The sequence below is a fragment of the Oncorhynchus tshawytscha genome, linkage group LG16, assembly GCF_018296145.1.
Source record: "Oncorhynchus tshawytscha isolate Ot180627B linkage group LG16, Otsh_v2.0, whole genome shotgun sequence".
In the NCBI taxonomy this organism is placed as follows: Eukaryota; Metazoa; Chordata; class Actinopteri; order Salmoniformes; family Salmonidae; genus Oncorhynchus; species Oncorhynchus tshawytscha.
The window spans coordinates 53187279-53207567 of record NC_056444.1 but is presented as its reverse complement, the minus strand read 5'-3'; the positions used below and the strand labels follow the sequence as shown (position 1 = coordinate 53207567).

The 20289-nt window shown below is 45.1% G+C and overlaps 1 protein-coding gene across 8 annotated transcripts in view; it reads right to left on the bottom strand.

Moving 5' to 3' along the window:
* Window positions 1-20289, bottom strand: part of acot7 (acyl-CoA thioesterase 7) — a 71131-nt gene that overhangs the window by 31134 nt on the left and 19708 nt on the right. For 5 of the 8 annotated variants that reach the window (XM_024400406.2, XM_024400404.2, XM_024400407.2 and 2 more), the window contains 5 exons: window positions 11851-12007; window positions 1784-1875; window positions 1565-1679; window positions 798-812; window positions 487-573 (listed from right to left, as the gene is read on the bottom strand). In XM_024400406.2, the coding sequence (XP_024256174.1) occupies window positions 487-573; window positions 798-812; window positions 1565-1679; window positions 1784-1875; window positions 11851-12007 (466 nt within the window). Of the gene's footprint in view, window positions 1-486; window positions 574-797; window positions 813-1564; window positions 1680-1783; window positions 1876-11850; window positions 12008-12649; window positions 12798-20289 lie in introns of those variants that run through there. The other 3 variants (XM_024400409.2, XM_024400405.2, XM_024400412.2) reach the window with 2 other exon arrangements.

The window sequence follows — 20289 nt, the reverse complement described above, 5'->3', positions numbered from 1 at the left end:
TAATGAGGGAACGAAGAAATAAACAAAAAGGAGGAGAGAGAAAGAGACACAAGGGAAGAAAGGAAAGGATAAATAACAGCAGAAAGAAGAGAGAGAGAGAGAGTACAGAGATGTGGGGGGCAGAGAGAGGGGGAAGACACAGTTAAGAGGCTGATGTGAAATGTCTGACTTTTTAATTTGGACCCACTGAGGAATGTGTCCAATTAAGAGGCAAATGAGGAACAAGCGGCGGTGGCCATTTAGAATGCAGTTTGTGCCCTTTTCATGCTTCCCTCCTCGCTCACATGGAGTGGCTCATTAAGGACGCTATGCAGAGAACGCTGCTGAGGATGCTAGCACTGTCGTGATTGCATAAGACCTCCTGGCTGGATGCTGCTGCCTCTCTGTCTCTCCCTTCCTTACTCTCTATCCGGAATGTACAAACCATTTCAAACTCTGTTGAATGACACACACACACACGAGAAGTGATCGAGCGGATTTACCCACCTCCGTGTACGAAGCCATGCAGCGTGCAGTCTGAAGGCCCCACCAGATGGATCAGACTGGACTGGCTAAAGCCGACCGTATAGGGCTCTGCAACGCATACACACACACGCGCACACACACACGCGCACACACAGACAGAAAAAAAGTATTGAGGCAGTTAAATGGCCTCAGTATTACTAAAATAAATCAGGGAATAACCAGGAATACTTTGCGAAGCGTTCAAGGATGGAACAATTCCATCCATCCATCCCAATATCTCTGTGCTGACATGCATGCAGTCTTTAGTCTTTTAAAAACCCATACCGACGTACCTTTTGTTGTTCTGTCTGCAGCAGGTCAAACGAACCAGGAAAATCAAAATTAGATGGAGAAAGAAAAACAACATGCTATTTTACCCACTATTTTACTGTCAGATCAGCTGTTCACCAGTAATACACACACTATCGAAATTATACCATACTTTGTACTACTTCGGTTGAAGCTGGCACATCAACTGATCTTTACTGATTTACTAGGGTAAGAGTGATTTATGTGATAAAAATTTATACTTTCCGGCGCCTACATCAAATACAACTGGTAACTACTTTGTGACGAGAAAGGCAGAAGCACCATGGCCAAACCAACTGAGCCATCACACTTTTACATTCATTTAGTTTACAACTAGGGGGAATTCAAACACGGTTCTCAAACACAGCAATTTTACATTTTTGTCATTGACCAGATGCTCTTATCTAGAGCAACTTACAGGCGCAATTAGGGCTAAGTGCCTTGCTCAAGGACACATGCACAGATTTTCACCCAGTGGGCTTGGTGATTCAAACCAGCAACCTTTGCATGAGTCCCTCTTTACTAACCCAAAGCTTTTAACCCCAAGGCTAAACATACTTTCTTCTAATGGGTGATATCTACACTACTGCTCCGATTTAAACATAGGGTGTGTGCCCTCTATCTAATTCTATCTTTGCCATTATGGCAAACGTGCCCTCTATCCAACCCTTAGGGTTTAGATTGTATGGAGGAGATAAATCCCATAAGTCCTAGAGGTCAGAGGTCAGCAATAGGGGTAAGTGGTGTTTACCCGGGGCAGACACAGGCATGAGCAGCTCTCCGTTCCTCTCCTTCGTCTCTAGTCTCTCCATCTTCTGAGCTTCGTAGCGCTTCTTCCCCTCCTCCTCCTGCCCCGGGCTGGCATACTAGAAGGGACACGTGCACGGTAAACATCATGTGAGGGAAATGCTGAACTAACCATAGATCCGTGTCTAGGGTCAACTTCATCCTTCTCTGTGCATTGACCCACCTTGATGGGAGGCACCTCTGTGACATTGTCCACGTCTTCCAGAGAGAAGGGGACATACCAGAGCGCAGCCCGGTTGGTCATCTTCGTAGCCCCTGTGAAAGTGAACATGAGTTTACTATGACATAGCATTTCATGCCCTCCCAGTTCTTCAAACATCTGCAGCGACTGAAAGGTGCAATCAGAAATTTGACATGATCAACCACAATAAGACTCAAATCTGCCAAGAAAGCCTATTGGCTCTTTTCAATTAGCGCCCTCCTTGTGGAAGGAAGCGTTAGTGATTTGTTTGTCAATGTTGATATCTGTAAGCAGGAAGTCGCCCCGCTGTGTGTGAGGATGTCATATTGCTGAGTCCACTTTTAAAAATAGCAAGGACATGCCGCTACCAACATATAGGGATATGATAACGAGAGACTCCTTCAAATGATATGACATCTATGAATTCAGTGTTTGACTGCTAGTAAAGGCTAGCACTACAGCAACCTTTTTTGGTGGTGTAATTTTTACCCCCCTTTTCTCCCCAATTTCATGATTACAGTTTTGTCTCATCCGTGCAACTCCCCAATGGGCTCAGGAGAGGCGAAGGTCGAGTAATGCGTCCTCCGAAGCATGACCCGCCAAGCCGTGCTTCTTACACCGGCCAGCTGCACCAATGTGTCGAAGAAAACACAGTTCAACTGACCACTGAAGTCAGCCTGCATGTGCCCGGCCCGCCACAAGGAGTCGCTAGAGCATGATGAGCCAAGTAAAGCCCACTCCCCCGGCCAAACCCTCCCCTAACACAGACGACGCTGGGCCAATTGTGCACTGCCCAATGGGAGTTGTGACACAGCCTGGGATTGAAACCCAGGTTGTAGTGACGCCGCAGCACTGTGATGCAGTGCCTTAGAGCGCTGCACCACTCGAGAGGCCCACTACAGCAACCTTTGTAAATTCTTTGGCTGAATGTCAGTTTCCTTCCCTTTCCTGGTATTTTTGCAGAGTAAACAAATGTGGCATTTGCTGAAAGTGAGACAACACTTGTATTCTTTCAAAACACGAACAGAGGAAATCTATGAGACTCTGCAGAAACCTTGTTTCATCCCAAGTATGACCAAACCCTATGTGACCTGCACAGCCAGGGTCCCCAAATCCCATTGGTTGAAATGAATGAGAAAGTTAAGTGCGTCGACACAAAAATATTCAGGTATCAAATTGCACCGCTTCCCGTCGTCAGGCAGTGGCGTTGTCATGGCGATATCAGCTCCTTCTTGACGAGGTATTTTCAGTTCTTCGCTGACTAACTGCGAGCGTGTTTTTGTGTGTGTGTGTGTGTGTGGGGGGGGGGTGACTTTTTGTTGTACACAACGGATGCACAGAGGAAATTGTAGGTGAGGTATGCAAAGATCAAGAAAACCCACTCTTCATATCACATCGCTCCTGGCCATGCAACCTAATTAACTCAGGTCGGTATTCAATCCGATCAGGGAACACATATGCAGAGTGCAACAGAAGAGCAGAATGTCTTTTGGGTTATTAACATTATTATTGATTACCTTTATATGTAGCACTTTGAGCGTAACGTTTGAAAAGCGCTTCACCCATGTAGTTGATCATTATCCTTACTGCGTTATCAGGGGCACGTGAACACCCGTGCAATAAAAAACAGGACTTCTTAGCAGAAGCAAGGGTACATTGATACATTGACATACAGGGAGGCTTCATTATTATCACCCAGACTGTTGTCATGACGACCTCCCAATTGCATAGTGATGTCATATGTGATCTGTCCAGATATAGACAGCATAGATATGAACTGTGCTGCATATTGTGCACTACATCACACTGAAACAAATGATGTTCTACTAATTCCCATCATCTTATATACTGAATAAAAATATAAACGCAACATGTAAAGGTCCCATGTTTCACGAGCTGAAATAAAAGATCCCTGAAATTTTCCAAACGCACATAAAGCGTATTTCTCTCTCAAATGTTGTGCACAAATTTGTTTACATCCCTGTTAGTGAGCATTTCTCATATGCCAAGATAATCCATCCACCTGACAGGTGTGGCATATCAAAAAGCTAATTAAAGTGCATCATTACACAGGTGCACCTTGTGCGGGGGACAATAAAAGGCCACTCTAAAATGTGCAGTTTTGTCACACAACACAGTGCCACAGATGTCTCAAGTTTGGAGGGAGTGTGCAATTGGCATGCTGACTGCAGAAATTTCCACCAGAGCTGTTGCCAGAGAATTTAATATTAATTTCTCTACCATAAGAGAGAAGTTGGCAGTACGTCCAATCGGCCTCACAACCATAGACCACATGTAACCACACCAGCCCAGGACCTCCACATCCGGTTTCTTCACCTGCAGGATCGTCTGATACCAACCAGCGACCCGGACAGCTGATGAAACTGTGGGTTTGCGCAAACAAAGAATTTCTGCACAAACTGTAAGAAACCATCTCAGGGAAGCTCATCTGCGTGCTTGTCGTCCTCATCGGGGTCTTGACCTGACTACAGTTTGGCATCGTAACAGACTTCAGTGGGCAAATGCTCACCTTCGATGGCCACTGGCACTCTGTAGAAGTGTGCTCTTCACGGATAAATCCAGGTTTCAACTGTCCCGGGCAGATGACAGACAGCATGTGTGGCGTCGTGTGCCCCATGGTGGCGGTGAGGTTATGGTATGGGCAGGCATAAGCTACAGACAATGAACACAATTGCATTTTATCGATGGCATTTTGAATGCATAGATACCATGACCAGATCCTGAGGCCCATTGTCGTGCCATTCATCCCCCACCATCACCTCATGTTCAGTGGTGTAAAGTACTTAAGTAAAAATACTTGAAAGTACTACTTAGTAGTTTTTGGGGGGTATCTGTACTTTACTTTAATATTTATATATTTGATAACTTTTACTTTTACTTCACTACATTCCTAATGAAAATTATGTACTTTTTACTCAATACATTTTCCCTGACACCCAAAAGTACTTGTTACATTTTGAATGCTTAGCAGGACAGGAAAATGGTCTAATTCACACACTTATCAACATAACATCCCTGGTCATCCTTACTGCCTCCGATCTGGCAGACTAACTAAACACTTGCTTAATTTATAAATTATGTCTGAGTGTTGGCGCGTGCCCCTGGCTTATCCGTAAATTAAAACAAGAACATTGTGCCATATGGTTTGATTAATATAATGAATTAGAAATCATTTATACTTTTACTTCTACTTTAGTAGATTTAAAACCAAATCATTTTACTCAAGTAGGATTGTACTGGGCAACTTTCACTTTTACTTATTAAGGTATCTTTAATTTTACTGTATGCCAATTGGGTACTTTTTCCACCACTGCTCCTGTTTCAGCATGTTAATGCACAGCACCATGTTGCAAGGACCTGTACACAATTCCTGGAAGCTGAAAATGTCCCAGTTCTTCCATGGCCTGCATACTCACCAGACACGTCACCAATTGAGTATGTTTGGGATGCTCTGGATCCGTGTGTACGACTTCCACACTATCCAACAACTTTGCACAGGCATTGAAGAGGAGTGGGACAACATTCCACGGGCCACAAGCAACATGCCTGATCAACTTTATGCAAAGGAAATGTGTCACACTGCATGAGGCAAATAATAGTCACACTAGATACTGACTGGTTTTCTGATCCACACCCCTACACTTTTTTTTAAGGTATCTGTGACCAACAGATGCATATCTGTGTTCCCAGTCAAGTGAAATCCATAGATTAGGGCCTAAGGAATTCATTTCAATTGACTGATTTCCTTCTATGAACTGTAACTCAGTGAAATCTTTGAAATTGTTGCATGTTGCATTTATATTTTTGTTCAGTGTTACAATCATATCCTCTGTCACCATTGTGTTCCTTACGCCTCAATCACACCGACAGCGTCATTGCATGCTGGTACACCAGAAGTACATTCATTTCCAATGGAACGCTACGTTTGCCTTGCAGCCTTGCGTTGCAGAGGCAGTTGCAGTGTGTTCTGTGTGTTGCATACGTTGTTGGATTTATCTTTTGACAGAAATGGTAGCAGAAGGTGAATGTTGAACTTTTGTTGATGCTGCGTACCATTTTGCGCAATGACGCTACCGGTATGATCGAGGCGTGAGGCTGCATTTAGACCAATGATGTATATAAACCCTGGATTGCTGATGCTATGTATTGACCATTGAGAGGCTTTGAAGCTACCGGTCAGCCATATTGGTACTCCCCAGTAGGAGCAGTCCTCCATAGGAATTAATAGAACTCTACAGTATTTTAAAGAAATGTTTCAAGGACAAAATTACATGTATTTAAGTATTTCTTTGTTGTAGTGGGGACAGTAACATTAGTAAGATCCCAAAAATATACTTAAATTAAAAATGTTATTCTTATATTTAGTTCACACAATATAATTTAAAGTATGCATTTAAGGTGCCTGTAATATAATACATGTGGCAAAAACGAATGAGGACATTAACAAATACATTTCTATAGCTTTTAAAATATGTTTTACACTGGTGGGGATGCCAAGATGGAGGCAGGGTGGCTTTAACACAGCTCCCCCTATCAGTCATCTAGTGTATATATACATATTTGGTTTAGACAGGCATCCTAATTATTATATTCTTTTCACTAATAGGTCTTTTGACCAATCAGATCAGCTCTGAAAAAGATCTGATGTGAAAAGATCAGATGTGATTGGTCAAAATACCAATTAGTGGAAAAATATCAGAATTGGGCTGCCTGTCTAAACGCAGACTTAGTAGGTGACAATGGAACAAGCATCACACACATCATTACATGCTGTATGTAGCCTTGGTCGGCCCACCACATAGTAGTAGGCTGTAAAAACGTAGCGCGGCTTCTGAATGGAAGAGGAATTGTGACAAGAAAGACTGCATTTGGGATTTGCATTCACGCCCAAGTTATAGCTGTGAAGACAGATGGCGTTGCCATGCCAACCATGCGCAGAATCGGGCGCGCTTCACCCGGCCTCGTTAGCTCACTGCTCTCTACCACCCAGGAAGTCCCTCACATATGAGGAAGCAGAGGTTTATTTACATATCCTCAGCTCACCAAGACTGACACTAGGCTATAAATAGCTCTACTGGACCTCTTCACTGAAATGTAGGGGAGAGGGTGGGAGGGGAAGGGATGAGGGAAAGAATCCGAATGAAGGCGATTCCCACTCCAATTCATGACCTTTCGAACCGATGGGGAGAGGAGTGCAATGCTATCAGATCACTGGCTCTAAATGTGAAATGGCTAATATTGCATAAGTGAATGTTTGATGTGGCGTTGTAGTCTTGACGGGCTTATTGCAACCATCGATGGCCACCAGAATATCGCCAGCTCATCTCTCGTTAAACCACCAATAAACGCTAAATTCGCCCGCAAAGTTGATCTCAAAATGCAACCATTATTGGTCAACACATTACCGCTCCCTAAAAGCTGATTTCGGTGTTACCTTAGTCCTGCTTGCTACCAAAGTCATTCAAATCATTGGAATAAACAAACTCTTCTTTGTTTTTGCTTTGGAGGACTGAAGGGGAAGAGATCCTCAAATGTAGCTAAATCTAAGAAGAGAAATTTGCTCCCAGACTGGCCTAATTCAAACAACATTTGTATGCGGAGTTCACTTAGGTGAGGAGACTATCCTTGACTAGTCTGAAGCACAAAGTACATTCACATCCCCTTCCCTAGTCAATCCTTCATCCCATTCTTGGGAATTCTCCAAGGGAAGCATTCCTTTCCTAGTGACTTTAAACACTCCGAATCCGAACCCCAGAAGAGATGGCCCCAAGATCTTTCTTTCTATCCTTCCATCCCCAAATAATCCAGATTTTACTGGTACAACGACAGGACAGCAGGGATCGTTTAACACTTGATCCGATGTTCAAAACCACAGACTTTCCATAGAAGTGAGCCAAGCTAAGACCAATGCAGAACTGCCGGCCTGCTGAACAGAACAGGGGGGGAAGATAGACTATAAATATACTTTAGGGCGGGATTAAATCTAGTCATCATACAGTGTACTTTAAACTAAAGTAACAGCTTTTTGAACGGAGTAAACATTTGCTTATTTGATTGATGCTCAATGATTCACACAACAATGCATTTCTCACTAGAGGAATTGTGTTTAGTCTTATTGTCTGAGAATTTAGCCAAACATCCTATAGAGTTGGTAGTGGATAGGCTACATCTGATGTGAAAACTTCAGTGTAAATCTCTGCTCCCTGTGGATGTCTGAGATGTGACTGTTTACATGCGAGACAATTATGCTCAATTGTGCGTGTGTTTGATGTTGATGATAATGTGTTTTCCTGTGTTCCAAATACGCCAGATACTGTTGTTGTGGGTGAAGGCCAGAGGGAGGTGCTCATTTTGGAAGTGGGTTGCTCCTTTGATTGTTACATGGAGCAGGCCTTTGCTGAAAGGCTTCTTTAAATACCAGCCCCTCCATCACGCTTGGACAGCCTTGGATATACTTGCAAGTTGGTGGCACTGATATTTGGCAGTCTTGGCCACGTACATAGGCTTACGGTACGTGGCCTTCAGATTGCCGGCCTGTCTAAGACAAAAGCAAAGCAACTGGCAAGGTACTTCTCTGTTTCAGCCACTATGGGCAGCCTAGCTGTGTGGAGAAAGTGTTTTTTTGTATCCTTAAGTTTCCTTGTATTCAATACCTTTGACGTGTGTAAATCTTTCTTGATGTAATGTGATTTGTGGATTCAAGTAAAGTATTTAAAATGTGTGTGTGTGTGTGTGTGTGTGTGGATGATCCACCCTGCGGGGAAAATCATCACGGCTTGTGCACACAGTACCCAGAGTTCCCCTGGGGGAGTGTGAGTGAGGCCACGCTGACGAGATGCACACTGACTGCTTGTGAGGAACCTGGGAGCCCAGTCATGTGACCACACAAACACACACAGACACACCCACACCCCTCACACATACAGTACATATATGTACCAACACACACATTTACATTAACACACATGCAGACATACACACACACACCCTCACACACCACATACACACACCAGCAAAAACACTCACACACACATTTACATTAACACACACAACCCAGTACCCAGCCGTCCATCCGTAACCCAGGGAAGAAGAGTATAGAGGCTAGTTTTCTATGAATATACAAAACAGTCAAACCCTTACCACAACACTTCTATCAGTGAATAGGACTGTGGAATTATAACTGGTCTGTACAAGGTAGACGAGTAGGCTCGGGAGGCTATGGTCAAAAAAGAGGCACAAGAGGGCGAAATCTCAAATGTCACTTGGTGAAAACAGCCATAGATGTAGAAGCGATAAAGAAGCAAGGGCTTCTGTGTGTCCACAGAAGCCCTGGTACACACTCACACGCACATTCTCTCTCTCTCTCACACACACACACACACACACACACACACGGCGTCTGTAGCCGACTGGGCCGCTGTTTGTGACGCCTGACACTGAGTGGAAAGGACAGAAGCAAATAATGTCTGCTCCCGTTAGCTTCTCTTCCCCTAGGGCCTGCAGGAGCCTTTAAAGGGCCAAACACTGGCACAGCACACACACAGTGGCACACATACACAAACACACAAATTAACACACATGCATACACAAACCCACATACATGCCCACACACACACGCACACACACACACACAAACATACACACCTATATACATACACACACATGCACGCACACACACACACACACACACACACACACACACACACACACACACACACACACACACACACACACACACACACACACACACACACACACACACACACACACACACACACACACACACACACAGGGAGAATATGTCCCATGCCAAAAGGGAGAAACCCTGCTATCCTAAACATTGCTAGCATTTGTTTGTGTTCAGAATGTTATACTTCTATACTATTTAGTGGACAAAGTCAGTAGGGTAGAGAATGAATGGAAATGAACAAGCGCAATCTTGTTAAAATGCCTACTCCAGCCCATTGTATTTCATAGGACAGACCTAATAGACTTCCCCATGGCTAGTTATAGTCCCTCCCCTCAGGAAGGACCCTGACTGAAGGGTGTCTTTGGCTGTGCCAGTGTGGAGCAGCAGCAGCAGCATCAGCTAGCTCCTCTCTCTCCACCTGTCATCCTCATCGCTCTGCCCCCGCGTCTCCCAACCTGCTCCTGCCACACGGAGAAACATTGTTGCTGTGGCAACGGCCGCCTGGGGGATCACACTTTTGTTTCCTCTTCTCATCCCCCTCTCTCTTGCTCTCTCTCATCCCCCTTTCTCTCTCTCTCTCTCTCATCCCCCTCTCTCTCCCTCTTGCTCTCTCTCTCTCTGTATCTCATTCCCCCTTTCTCTCTCTCACCCCCTTTCACTCTCTCTCTCTCTCTCTCTCTCATCCCCCTTTCTCTCGCTCTCTCTCATCCCCCCTTTCTCTCTCTCTCTCTCTCTCGCTCTCTTTCCTCTGATCCATTATTGATCTTAAAGGTAGACTCAGTGAAATGACATTGCCATGAGCAGCACCGCAGATATTGAGATGGGAGTGATGCAGGACTTCACTCTCACACAGTCACACACAGCATCTGAGCATGTGCACAGGTTCACTTCAGGCTGTACACAGCGTGGTACCAGGGTACCAAAACAGTGGAGAAGTTGAGCCTCGTGCTTCAACGCTCTTAGTTGTTGCGGAAATTGACCCAATATGCTGTTTACTTTTTGCATCTGCCTCATTTCGCTGAGTCTACTTTGAACTAAAACACACAAATGTACATTATTTCAGCTTAGCATGCTAGTGGGAATGTCCAGTGTATTCATTGTGGTGATGATAGGATCCAAACAAAACACACCAACATTCATAACATACATGACTATTCTGTGTGTTTTCTTCAAAGACAAAATGGTCACAGCCTTTTTGGCCAAGATGCACATTGGATTGTCTCATGCTGCTTTCCGTTGAGGTCACAGATATGATCAGAATACTGCTTGGCCATTCATTTGCAGCATTGTCATGTCAGCTGACATTTCAGGGTCAGAAGAGCATGTCAGGCCGTGCCACTGTGCTGTTCGCTCCCTTCATCCACGGGGAGTCTGTGTGTGTGTGTGTGTGTGTGTGTGTGTACCTGAATCATAAGTGTGTGTGTGCGTTTTAGCCGTGTGTGTACCTTCCAATATCCAACCTCTAACAGCAGTCTATATTTGTCTACAGTGCATGTCCACTCAGCCCAAGATTACATACATACAACAACACGCACATGAATGTGGATATTCAGCTGATGTGGATATACAGATAATGTCCCAATACATAGTAGCTAGTCCACACATAATGCCAAATCATGAATTGGGGACCAGGCAGGGGACTGATGTGTGCAGCTCATTGAGGAGTAACCATGAGATATGAAGACGATAACTGCACTCACACCATTGGAGCACCAACATATCAAGTTAAATAACTACACCAGAATGTCAACACATGTAAACACCAAGTCTTTCCATTCTGAAGCATTTGATTGTACTGTGCAGAAGATGTCAGCGGGGTAACATTATTCTGGTACAAAACCATACCATTCACGACTAAGCACGTATATGACATCATAGAAGTAAACTGTCAACGGAAGAAACATTAATGTCACAAGCCCTCATTTTGGGTCCAAGAGAACACAATAGGAAGTATTTTTTTCCCATTTTGTTCTTTGACTTACGCCGCGCTGCCCCCTAGTGACCGACCGCCGCCAAACACAATGAGGTCATTCGTTAACCCACCCAGAGCCAATTCCAAAGTACAATATTTGGCTAATTGGTCGTCCAAAAGTGTTGTGGCCAGACACACTCTCAGACAGCAAGTGTTACATTTGAATATTCGATGACATTCATCGACATGAAGGAGGGTACACTCTACGTTTTATTGAAAGAGGTACGCGTAATGGACTGTCACTATGGTTACATGTGAGGATGCTCTCTGACATCGCGTGGACCTGCACCTCCACGGAGTGTGAAGGAGGGTACACTTTACGTTTTATTGGAAGAGGTACGCGTAATGGACTGTCGCTATGGTTACCTGTGAGGATGTTTTCTGACATCACGTGGACCTGCACCTCCACGGAGTGTTTGGAGGCGTAGGTGATCTCGGCACTGACATGAGCCACCTCCCCGATGAACATGGGGTACAGGAAGTCGGTACGCTCCACGCGAGCCAGTTGCGCTGCGCAGCGATCCTGAGAGTGGGAGAGTGGGAGAGAGTGGGAGAGTGGGAGGGAGGGAGGGAGGGAGAGAGAGAGAGAGAGAGAGAGAGAGAGAGAGAGAGAGAGAGAGAGAGAGAGAGAGAGAGAGAGAGAGAGAGAGAGAGAGAGAGAGAGAGAGAGAGAGAGAGAGAGAGAGAGAGAGAGAGAGAGAGAGAGAGAGAGAGAGAGAGAGAGATATATATATATATATATATATATATATATATATATAATAAATAAATATATAAATAATGCAATTTAGTCCAGGTTCCGGTTCCCAGCTTTGACAATGGCCAAACATTTCACATCATCTAGGTTAGATATGATCCTTCACAACCCGTGACAATATATAATTATTTATGGCCTGACAAAAAAAAGACACACAAGCAATGTCTTAACACCGACAGTTGTCTTTCATGGTTATATGTTTGGTTGTCTATGTAAGGAGCAAATGGTGTCTATACCCATTCAAGATATCCATGCAGACGTTCTCAGCCCTGGAGAGCCACCTAGTGGACTGTATAAATATGACAAGGTACTGGGAACGGCTATTTGTGTCCAGTCAATGTTTATTACAATCTCTAGTACAACGACCAGATACGGACTATCTGCCCAAAACCAGGTAGGTTTACTTACATAACTATTTGAAGAGAATTTGATCATTCGTCCTCCTTGTTTCCCTATTGACAAACCAAAGACCTTCATTCAATTCTACTTTTCAAATTGAACTGCATCTCCATGTAGCACTCCCTAGCCTTCTACCCTCTCCTTTTCCCTTTATCATTCACCAGTCAACAACACAAATCTGTCGGGGATCAAGACGCCTTTGCTCTCTCTGATACCAACCAAACCTGTTTTACAGGATACTCCAACCTAAGCAAAAGCCAGCGCAAGAACAAGGCCACATCCGGAGCCAAATTCAAGGCCACACCCAATGCCACATCCAAGGCCATATCCGAGGCCACATCTGGACCGGACAAGAGTTGGTATGAGCAGATTTATGGACAAAACTCCAATAATGTCAAATCAGCAAAAAAAAAAAAAAACGTCCTTTCGGTGTCAACTGCATTTATTTTGAGCAAACTTATTATGTGTAAACATTTGTATGAACATAAAAAGATTCAACAACTGAAACATAAACTGAACAAGTTCCACAGACATGTGACTAACATAAATGGAATAATGTGTCCCTGAACGAAGGGGGGTCAAAATCAAAAGTAACAGTCAGTATCTGGTGGCCACCATCTGCATTAAGTACTGCAGTGCATCTCCTCCTCATGGACTGCACCAGATTTGCCAGTTCTTGCTCTGAGATGTTACCCCACAGTTCCACCAAGACACCTGTAATTTCCCGGACATTTCTGGGGGGAATGGCCCTAGCCCTCATCCTCCGATCCAACAGGTCCCAGACGTGCTCAATGGGACTGAGATCCGGGCTCTTCGCTGGCCATGGGAAAACACTAACATTTCTGTCTTGCAGGAAATCACGCAGACTGAGCAGTATAGCTGGTGGCATTGTCATGCTGGAGGGTCATGCCAGGATGAGCCTGCAGGAAGGGTACCACATGAGGGAGGAGGATGTCTTCCCTGTAACGCACAGCATTGAGATTGCCTGCAATGACAACAAGCTCAGTCCGATGATGCTGTGACACACCGCCCCAGACCATGACGGACCCTCCACCTCTAAATCGACCCACTCCAGTATACAGGCCTCGGTGTAACGCTAATTTCTTCGACGATAAACGTGAATCCGACCATCACCTCTGGTGAGACAAAACTGCGACTCGTCAGTGAAGGGCACTTTTTGCTCTTTACAACAGGCCTACAAGGCCTACAGTCCAGCCTTTCAGCCTATTGCGGACAGTCTTGAGCATTTATGGAGGGATTGTGCGTTCCTGGTGTACCTCGGGCAGTTGTTGTTGCCGTGTGATATTCAAATGTACCGATCCTGTGCAGGTGTTGTTACACGTGGTCTGCCACTGCGAGGACAATCAGCTGTCCATCCTGTCTCCCTGTAGCACTGTCTTAGGTGTCTCACAGTACGGACATTGCAATTTATTGCCCTGGCCACATCTGCAGTCCTCATGCCTACTTGCAGCATGCCTAAGGCACGTTCACGCAGATGAGCAGGGACCCTGGGCATCTTTCTTTTGGTGTTTTTCAGAGTCAGTAGAAAGGCCTCTTTAGTGTCCTAAGTTTTCATAACTGTGACCTTAATTGCCTACCGTCTGTAAGCTGTTTGTGTCTTAACGACCGTTCCACAGGTGCATGTTCATTCATTGTTTATGGTTCATTGAACAAGCATGGGAAACAGTGTTTAAACCCTTTACAATGAAGATCTGTGAAGTTATTTGGATTTTTACGAATTATCTTTGAAAGACAGGGTCCTGAAAAAGGGACGTTTCTTTTTTTGCTGAGTTTAGAAGCATTGACTTCTAAATGAGCCTTTCTCCTATGCTCAGATTATGCCAGCCATGACACGTTACATTAACACGCTCAAATATTGGCCCTTCCCAATTCTTTAGAAATGCATCTAGACGAAGATTCATTCAAAGTCTGCTCTGCATTCTTTACCTGGGTTAAACAATGTGGAGTATTAAGATAGGGCCCTCAAGGAAGGGAGGAAGTATTGGGACACAGACATTTTCTTTCAAACACACCCACACCTACACACACGCATACATACACACAGTCGTTTTGTCTGGGAAGATGAGGTGATGTGAATTAGAGGGACAGGTTCAGTTACAGTATGTGAGGAATGTTGGAGTGCCCTGAAAATGAAACCGGAGGCCATCTTATCTCTCATAGAGGAACACCATGTGACCACTAACACAGCACACACCCCAATGAGCTTTGGGGGACTCCAACCCTTATCGAGGGAGTTGGGATCCCCCCAGAGGTCGGGCCCCCCAGATAGCATATAAACACGTCAAAAGCCATGAAATAAATGTTTAGAATTACAGTATATTAGCTTTAAAAGTGCAAAATATTCTCTCAGTCTCATGGCAAAATGTTTAGAATAGCAGGAAATAGCAGGAGATTCTTGATAAATATTGGCTTTTAAATATTATTAACTTCCATGTCGGCTCTTCGCCTGGAAATGTCCTTGTCTGGAGCAAAGGATCTCAATTTCAAACTCTCCAAAAAAGTGTTTAAAATGAAAGAAAACTGGCAATAATGGATATTAACTGGAAAATTACCTTGTGTAGTTTCTTGCAATAGCCCTCTGTGACTTTAAATAATATTTCTCTCAAAACTGCGATTCCCAAAAGATGTGTCTGGAGATTTGGTCAACTCTGTCAGATTTGTTTAAAATGCTGAATGAATCAGGAATGAGCAGGGCCAGCTATACCATAAGGACCCCGTATTCATGTCCTCATTACATGTAGTGCCCCGAGATCACTAATGGTCTGTAAAGTTCTCTACTTTTGATAGATTTAAACAAACAATATTGGAATCTCCATGGTCACAACCAAAAACTGTCAACTCCTTCTGTATAATAGATTACGATAGAATATGAATTTTGGTTCAAATATGTTACATTTAATTAGGTTTTAGAGTCGTAAGCAACTGAGGAAAAACCTAATTGCTTCTGTGTATACAAACTTGAAATAGGAAGAAAATGTCAATTTTTATCTAACATCAACTCCGTCAGAGTGCTGAACGATCTGATAGAATGGTTATGTTTTTAGAGGTTTTTAGAGGTCGACCGATTATGATTTTTCAAAGCCGATACCGATACCGAATATTGGAGGGCCAAAAAAAGCAGATACCGATTAATCGGACGATTTTCTTTATTTATTTGTAATAATGACAATTACAACAATACTGAATGAACACTTATTTTAACTTAATATAATACATCAATAAAAATCAATTTAGCCTCAAATAAATAATGAAACATGTTCAATTTGGTTTAAATAATGCAAAAACAAAGTATTGGAGGAGAAAGTAAAAGTGAAATATGTGCCATGTAAAAAAGCTAACGTTTAAGTTCCTTGCTTAGAACATGAGAACATATGAAAGTTAGTGGTTCCTTTTAACATGAGACTTCAGTATTCAAAGGTTTTAGGTTGTAGTTAATATAGTATTTATAGGACTATTTTTCTCTATACCATTTGTATTTCATATACCTACTTTTTTCCTTCACTGTACCTTTGACTATTGGATGTTCTTATAGGCACTTTAGTATTGCCAGTGTAACAATATAGCTTCCGTCCCTCTCCTCGCCCCTACCTGGGCTCGAACCAGGAACACATCGACAACAGCCACCCTCAAAGCATCGTTACCCATCGCTCCACAAAAGCCGTGGCCCTTGTAGAGCAAGGGGAACAACTACTCCAAGTCTCAGAGCGAGTGACGTTTGAAACACTATTAGCGCACACCCCGCTAACTAGAAAAGCCATTTCACATCGGTTACACCAGCCTAATCTCGGGAGTTGTTAGGCTTGAAGTCATAAACAGCGCAATGGTTGAAGCATTGCGAAGAGCTGCTGGCAAACGCACAAAAGTGCTGTTTGAATGAATGCTTACGAGTGTCACGCCTTGGTCTTAATATTTTGTGTTTTCTTTCTTTATTTGGTCAGGCCAGGGTGTGACATGGGTTTATTTTGTGGTGTGTTTTTGTATTGGGGTTTTAGTAGGTATTGGGATTGTGGCTGAGTAGGGTTGTCTAGGAAAGTCTATGGCTGCCTGAGGCGGTTCTCAATCAGAGTCAGGTGATTATAGTTGTCTCTGATTGGGAACCATATTTAGGTAGCCCGGGTTTCACTGTGTGTTTGTGGGTGATTGTTCCTGTCTCTGTTAGTTTGCACCAGAATAGGCTCAGTCACTTTGGTTTTTTCTTTTTTCCTTGTTTTGGAAGAGAAGAGAACGAGCGCCATTCTCCTTGCGGAGATGGTGCAAAATACATCAACACGGTCGGTCCCTGGGATTGGGCTGGCCAACACGATTTGGTTTGCTTGGAAGGAAAAGGAGTTGGAGCCTTTAGTACGGGAAACTTTTGGAAGGATAATATTGATGGTGATTCTAAAGCTGACGGTGAAGGACGTGTTTTGTTTCCAAGGCAACTCGTTGGAGGGAGCATACGACGTGGCACTATATACAGAGGAGAAACACGATGATATCCTGAGAAGGGCAAGAGCAGTGGGAGGTGAGAGGCCGATGAGCCACTATGAAATAACAAGCCTGGCGAAGAACAACTTTAGGGTTGTAACTTTCAACATTTACAACCCATACCTTAAGGACGAAGAGGTGAGGGCCTTTCTGGGGAGATACATGGATAATGTCTCCTCAGCAAGGCACCTCAAAGACTCCCTTGGGTTTTGGAATGGGAGGAGAGGCTTCCAGGCCCTCCTCAGGGAGGACCCAAAGGGACATGGTGGCTGCCTCCATCCTCCTGCTATGTTCTCCCTAGGGGCTGACAGGGGGACGTTGTTTTATGCACTTCAGACCCCATTTTGCAGGCACTGTATGGCCTACGGCCACATATTCGCTTCGTGCAGCACAAGAAAATGCAGATTTTGTGGATCTGAGGAACACGAGGCGAGGGATTGTGACAAGCCTAAGGCGTGCCATGGGTGTGGCTCGTCAGCACACCTGTCGCCGGGGTGCCCGGTCCATCAGAGGTCATATGCGTCTGCGGCTGGGGGGGGAGCAGGAGCGGGGGAAGAAGAGGAGTCGAAGGAAGCACGCCTCATGACCAGAGTACAGGTCCAGAGGGGAAGGTCGCAAGGAAGGAGGAGGAGCAAGAAGCGGCGGATGGAAGAGAGAAGGAAACAGAAAGCACGGGAGTAGGAGAACCAGGAAAAGCGGCGGAAGAAGGCAACCGAGTGGAGGAGCATGAGAGAGAAGAAAGCGAGGGAGGAGTGTTGGAGAAGGAGACGGTGGAAGAGCAAGTGGACTGGGGGGAAAGTGCCCTGGTGGAAGAGATGAGGGGTATGGTGGAGGAGCTGGCGGGGGGGAGGGTGGTATCTCTCCACTGCCGCCATCACCAAAGAAGAGAATGAAGAGGAGGGTGCGATTGGCCGACAGTGAGAGGGAGGGGATGGCCAAGAGAGTGATGGGGGTGGGAGAAACCTCTGGGTTGCTGCTGGTTTCCCCAGGCCCTCAACTTCTGTTGGGTGGGGACACACCTAACAAGACTCAGGACTGGGTACAGGAGGAGGTGGGGAGTTTTTTTGGGGGGGGACTCAGCCTCCCCGATTTTTTTCCAAACCAGCTGCAGCACTGGGGAGGGGGAGGAGTGTGGGGGTAGACCCAGGGTGCAGGGCAACCCGGAGCCAAACACTATTCCTGCATCCTGGGTTGGTGAGATGGAGGAAGAGGGGGGGATGTCGGGAGTACGGATGGTGTTCTCACCAGTAGATATGGAGCAGGGGAGCATCGGGTGATTCTCCTGTTTTTGTTTTTTTCTGTCTGGGTTTAGAATTTGAGTGTATTACATGTTTTTATTTTATTATTTCATGGGGTCTAATTTTACTTTTGTTAGTTTAAATGTAAGGGGTTTAAGGGATTTTGTTAAGAGGAGGGCGGTTTTTAGTTATTTGGAGGGTGTGGGGTTTGATTTTTGTTTTTTACAGGAGGTTCACCTGAGGGATGGAGGTGATGTTAGTAGGTTTAAGAGGGAGTGGGACAAGGGGGAGTCGGTTTGGGGTATTGGGGGGTGCACTCATCGGGGGTAGGGATTTTGTGTGGGCACAGGGAGGTAAAAGTGGAGGATTCTTTTGTGGTAATGCAGGGGAGGGTTATAGGGGTGGATGTCACGATAAGGGATTGTAAATTTAGATTAGTGGTGGTGTATGGGCCACAGGTGGTGGCAGACAGGAGGGAGATGGTGGACTGTCTGACGCCCCTGTGTGTCACAAATAGGAAATTAGTGATAGGGGGGGATTTTAATACAGATTTAGGAATAGGGGGGGATAGCAGTGCAGGCGCCATTACCGGGCTAATGGCTTGCCATGGTCTGGTTGATGGTGGGCTGCACACTACTCCGAAAATGGCCGGTCCTACATGGCGCAACTCCAGGGGGGTTGAGCGGAGGCTCGACTATATTTTTGTACCCAGGTCTTTGGGTAAGTTGTCTGGGCGGCTGTTGCCTGTTTTCTTTTCGGATCACGACGGGGTGCTCCTGCAGGTGGGGTCACCAGTCTGCCTCTTTGGTAGGGGGTACTGGAAGTTAGATCGGGATGTGCTGGAGGAGCAGGCTTTTGTTGACAGGTTTTATGGTTTCTTTTGGAGGCTTGAAGGCCTCCGGTCCATGTGCGAGGGGGTGTTAGAGTGGTGGGAATTAGTTAAGGTGAGGATTAGGGCTTTTATAATAGGGTATTGCAAGAGGAAAAAAAGGGAGGAGAGAAGGGAGGTGGATCATATCCAAAGGTTAATTGAACTCGAGTACGAGGCAGGCAACCTCGGCGGGTCGTTTGACTGGGAGAGATCCGCTACCCTAAAGGCGCAGCTCAGGGAGTTGCAGGAGCGGAAGGCTCGAGCTTTTCTGGAGCGTGCGCATAGTGGCTTTCTAGAACACAATGAGACTTGTTCTGCTATGTTCTTTAAGTCGGTTAGGGCCAGACAGAGTAGGAAGGTAATGCATGGCGTTAGGGAAGAAAATGGTAGTATAGTAAGAGAACCAGAGGATATGGTCAGGGTGACAACTGATCATTTCCAAGGTTTATCTAAGGAAAGGGAAATAGATGTAGAGCAGGGAAATGTGTTTTTAGAACACTTGTCCAGGCGGTTGCCGGAGGACATTAGAGAAGTGATGGAGGCCCAGATTTCACTAGAAGAGGTTGAGAGCGCTCTTAGGAGGATGGGAAAACGGAAGGTGCCTGGGGTGGATGGGCTGCCGGCTGAGTTTTATCTCAAGTTTTGGGGTATACTTGGTCCTCGACCAAGTGTGTGCTGTCACTTTTATATAAGAAGGGGGAAGTAACAGACCTTGGCAACTGGCGGCCGTTGACCATGCTGTGTGTAGATTACAAGCTACTTGCAAAGGTTTTAGCAGACCGGTTGCGCACAGCCCTTCCCTACGTCGTCCATGAGGATCAGACGTGCGGGGTGGAGGGCCGCTCTATTAGATGGAACCTACAGTTAATCAGGGACTCCATCGCTTGGGTTGAAGATAGAGGACTGCCTTTAATGGTAGCAGCGCTAGATCAGGCGAAAGCCTTTGATCGCGTGAATAGATCCTTTTTATTCAGAGTGTTAGGTCGATTAGGATTTGGGGAGAAGTTCATAGGATGGATTCGTACATTATATGTCGGAGCGGGGTGCCGAGT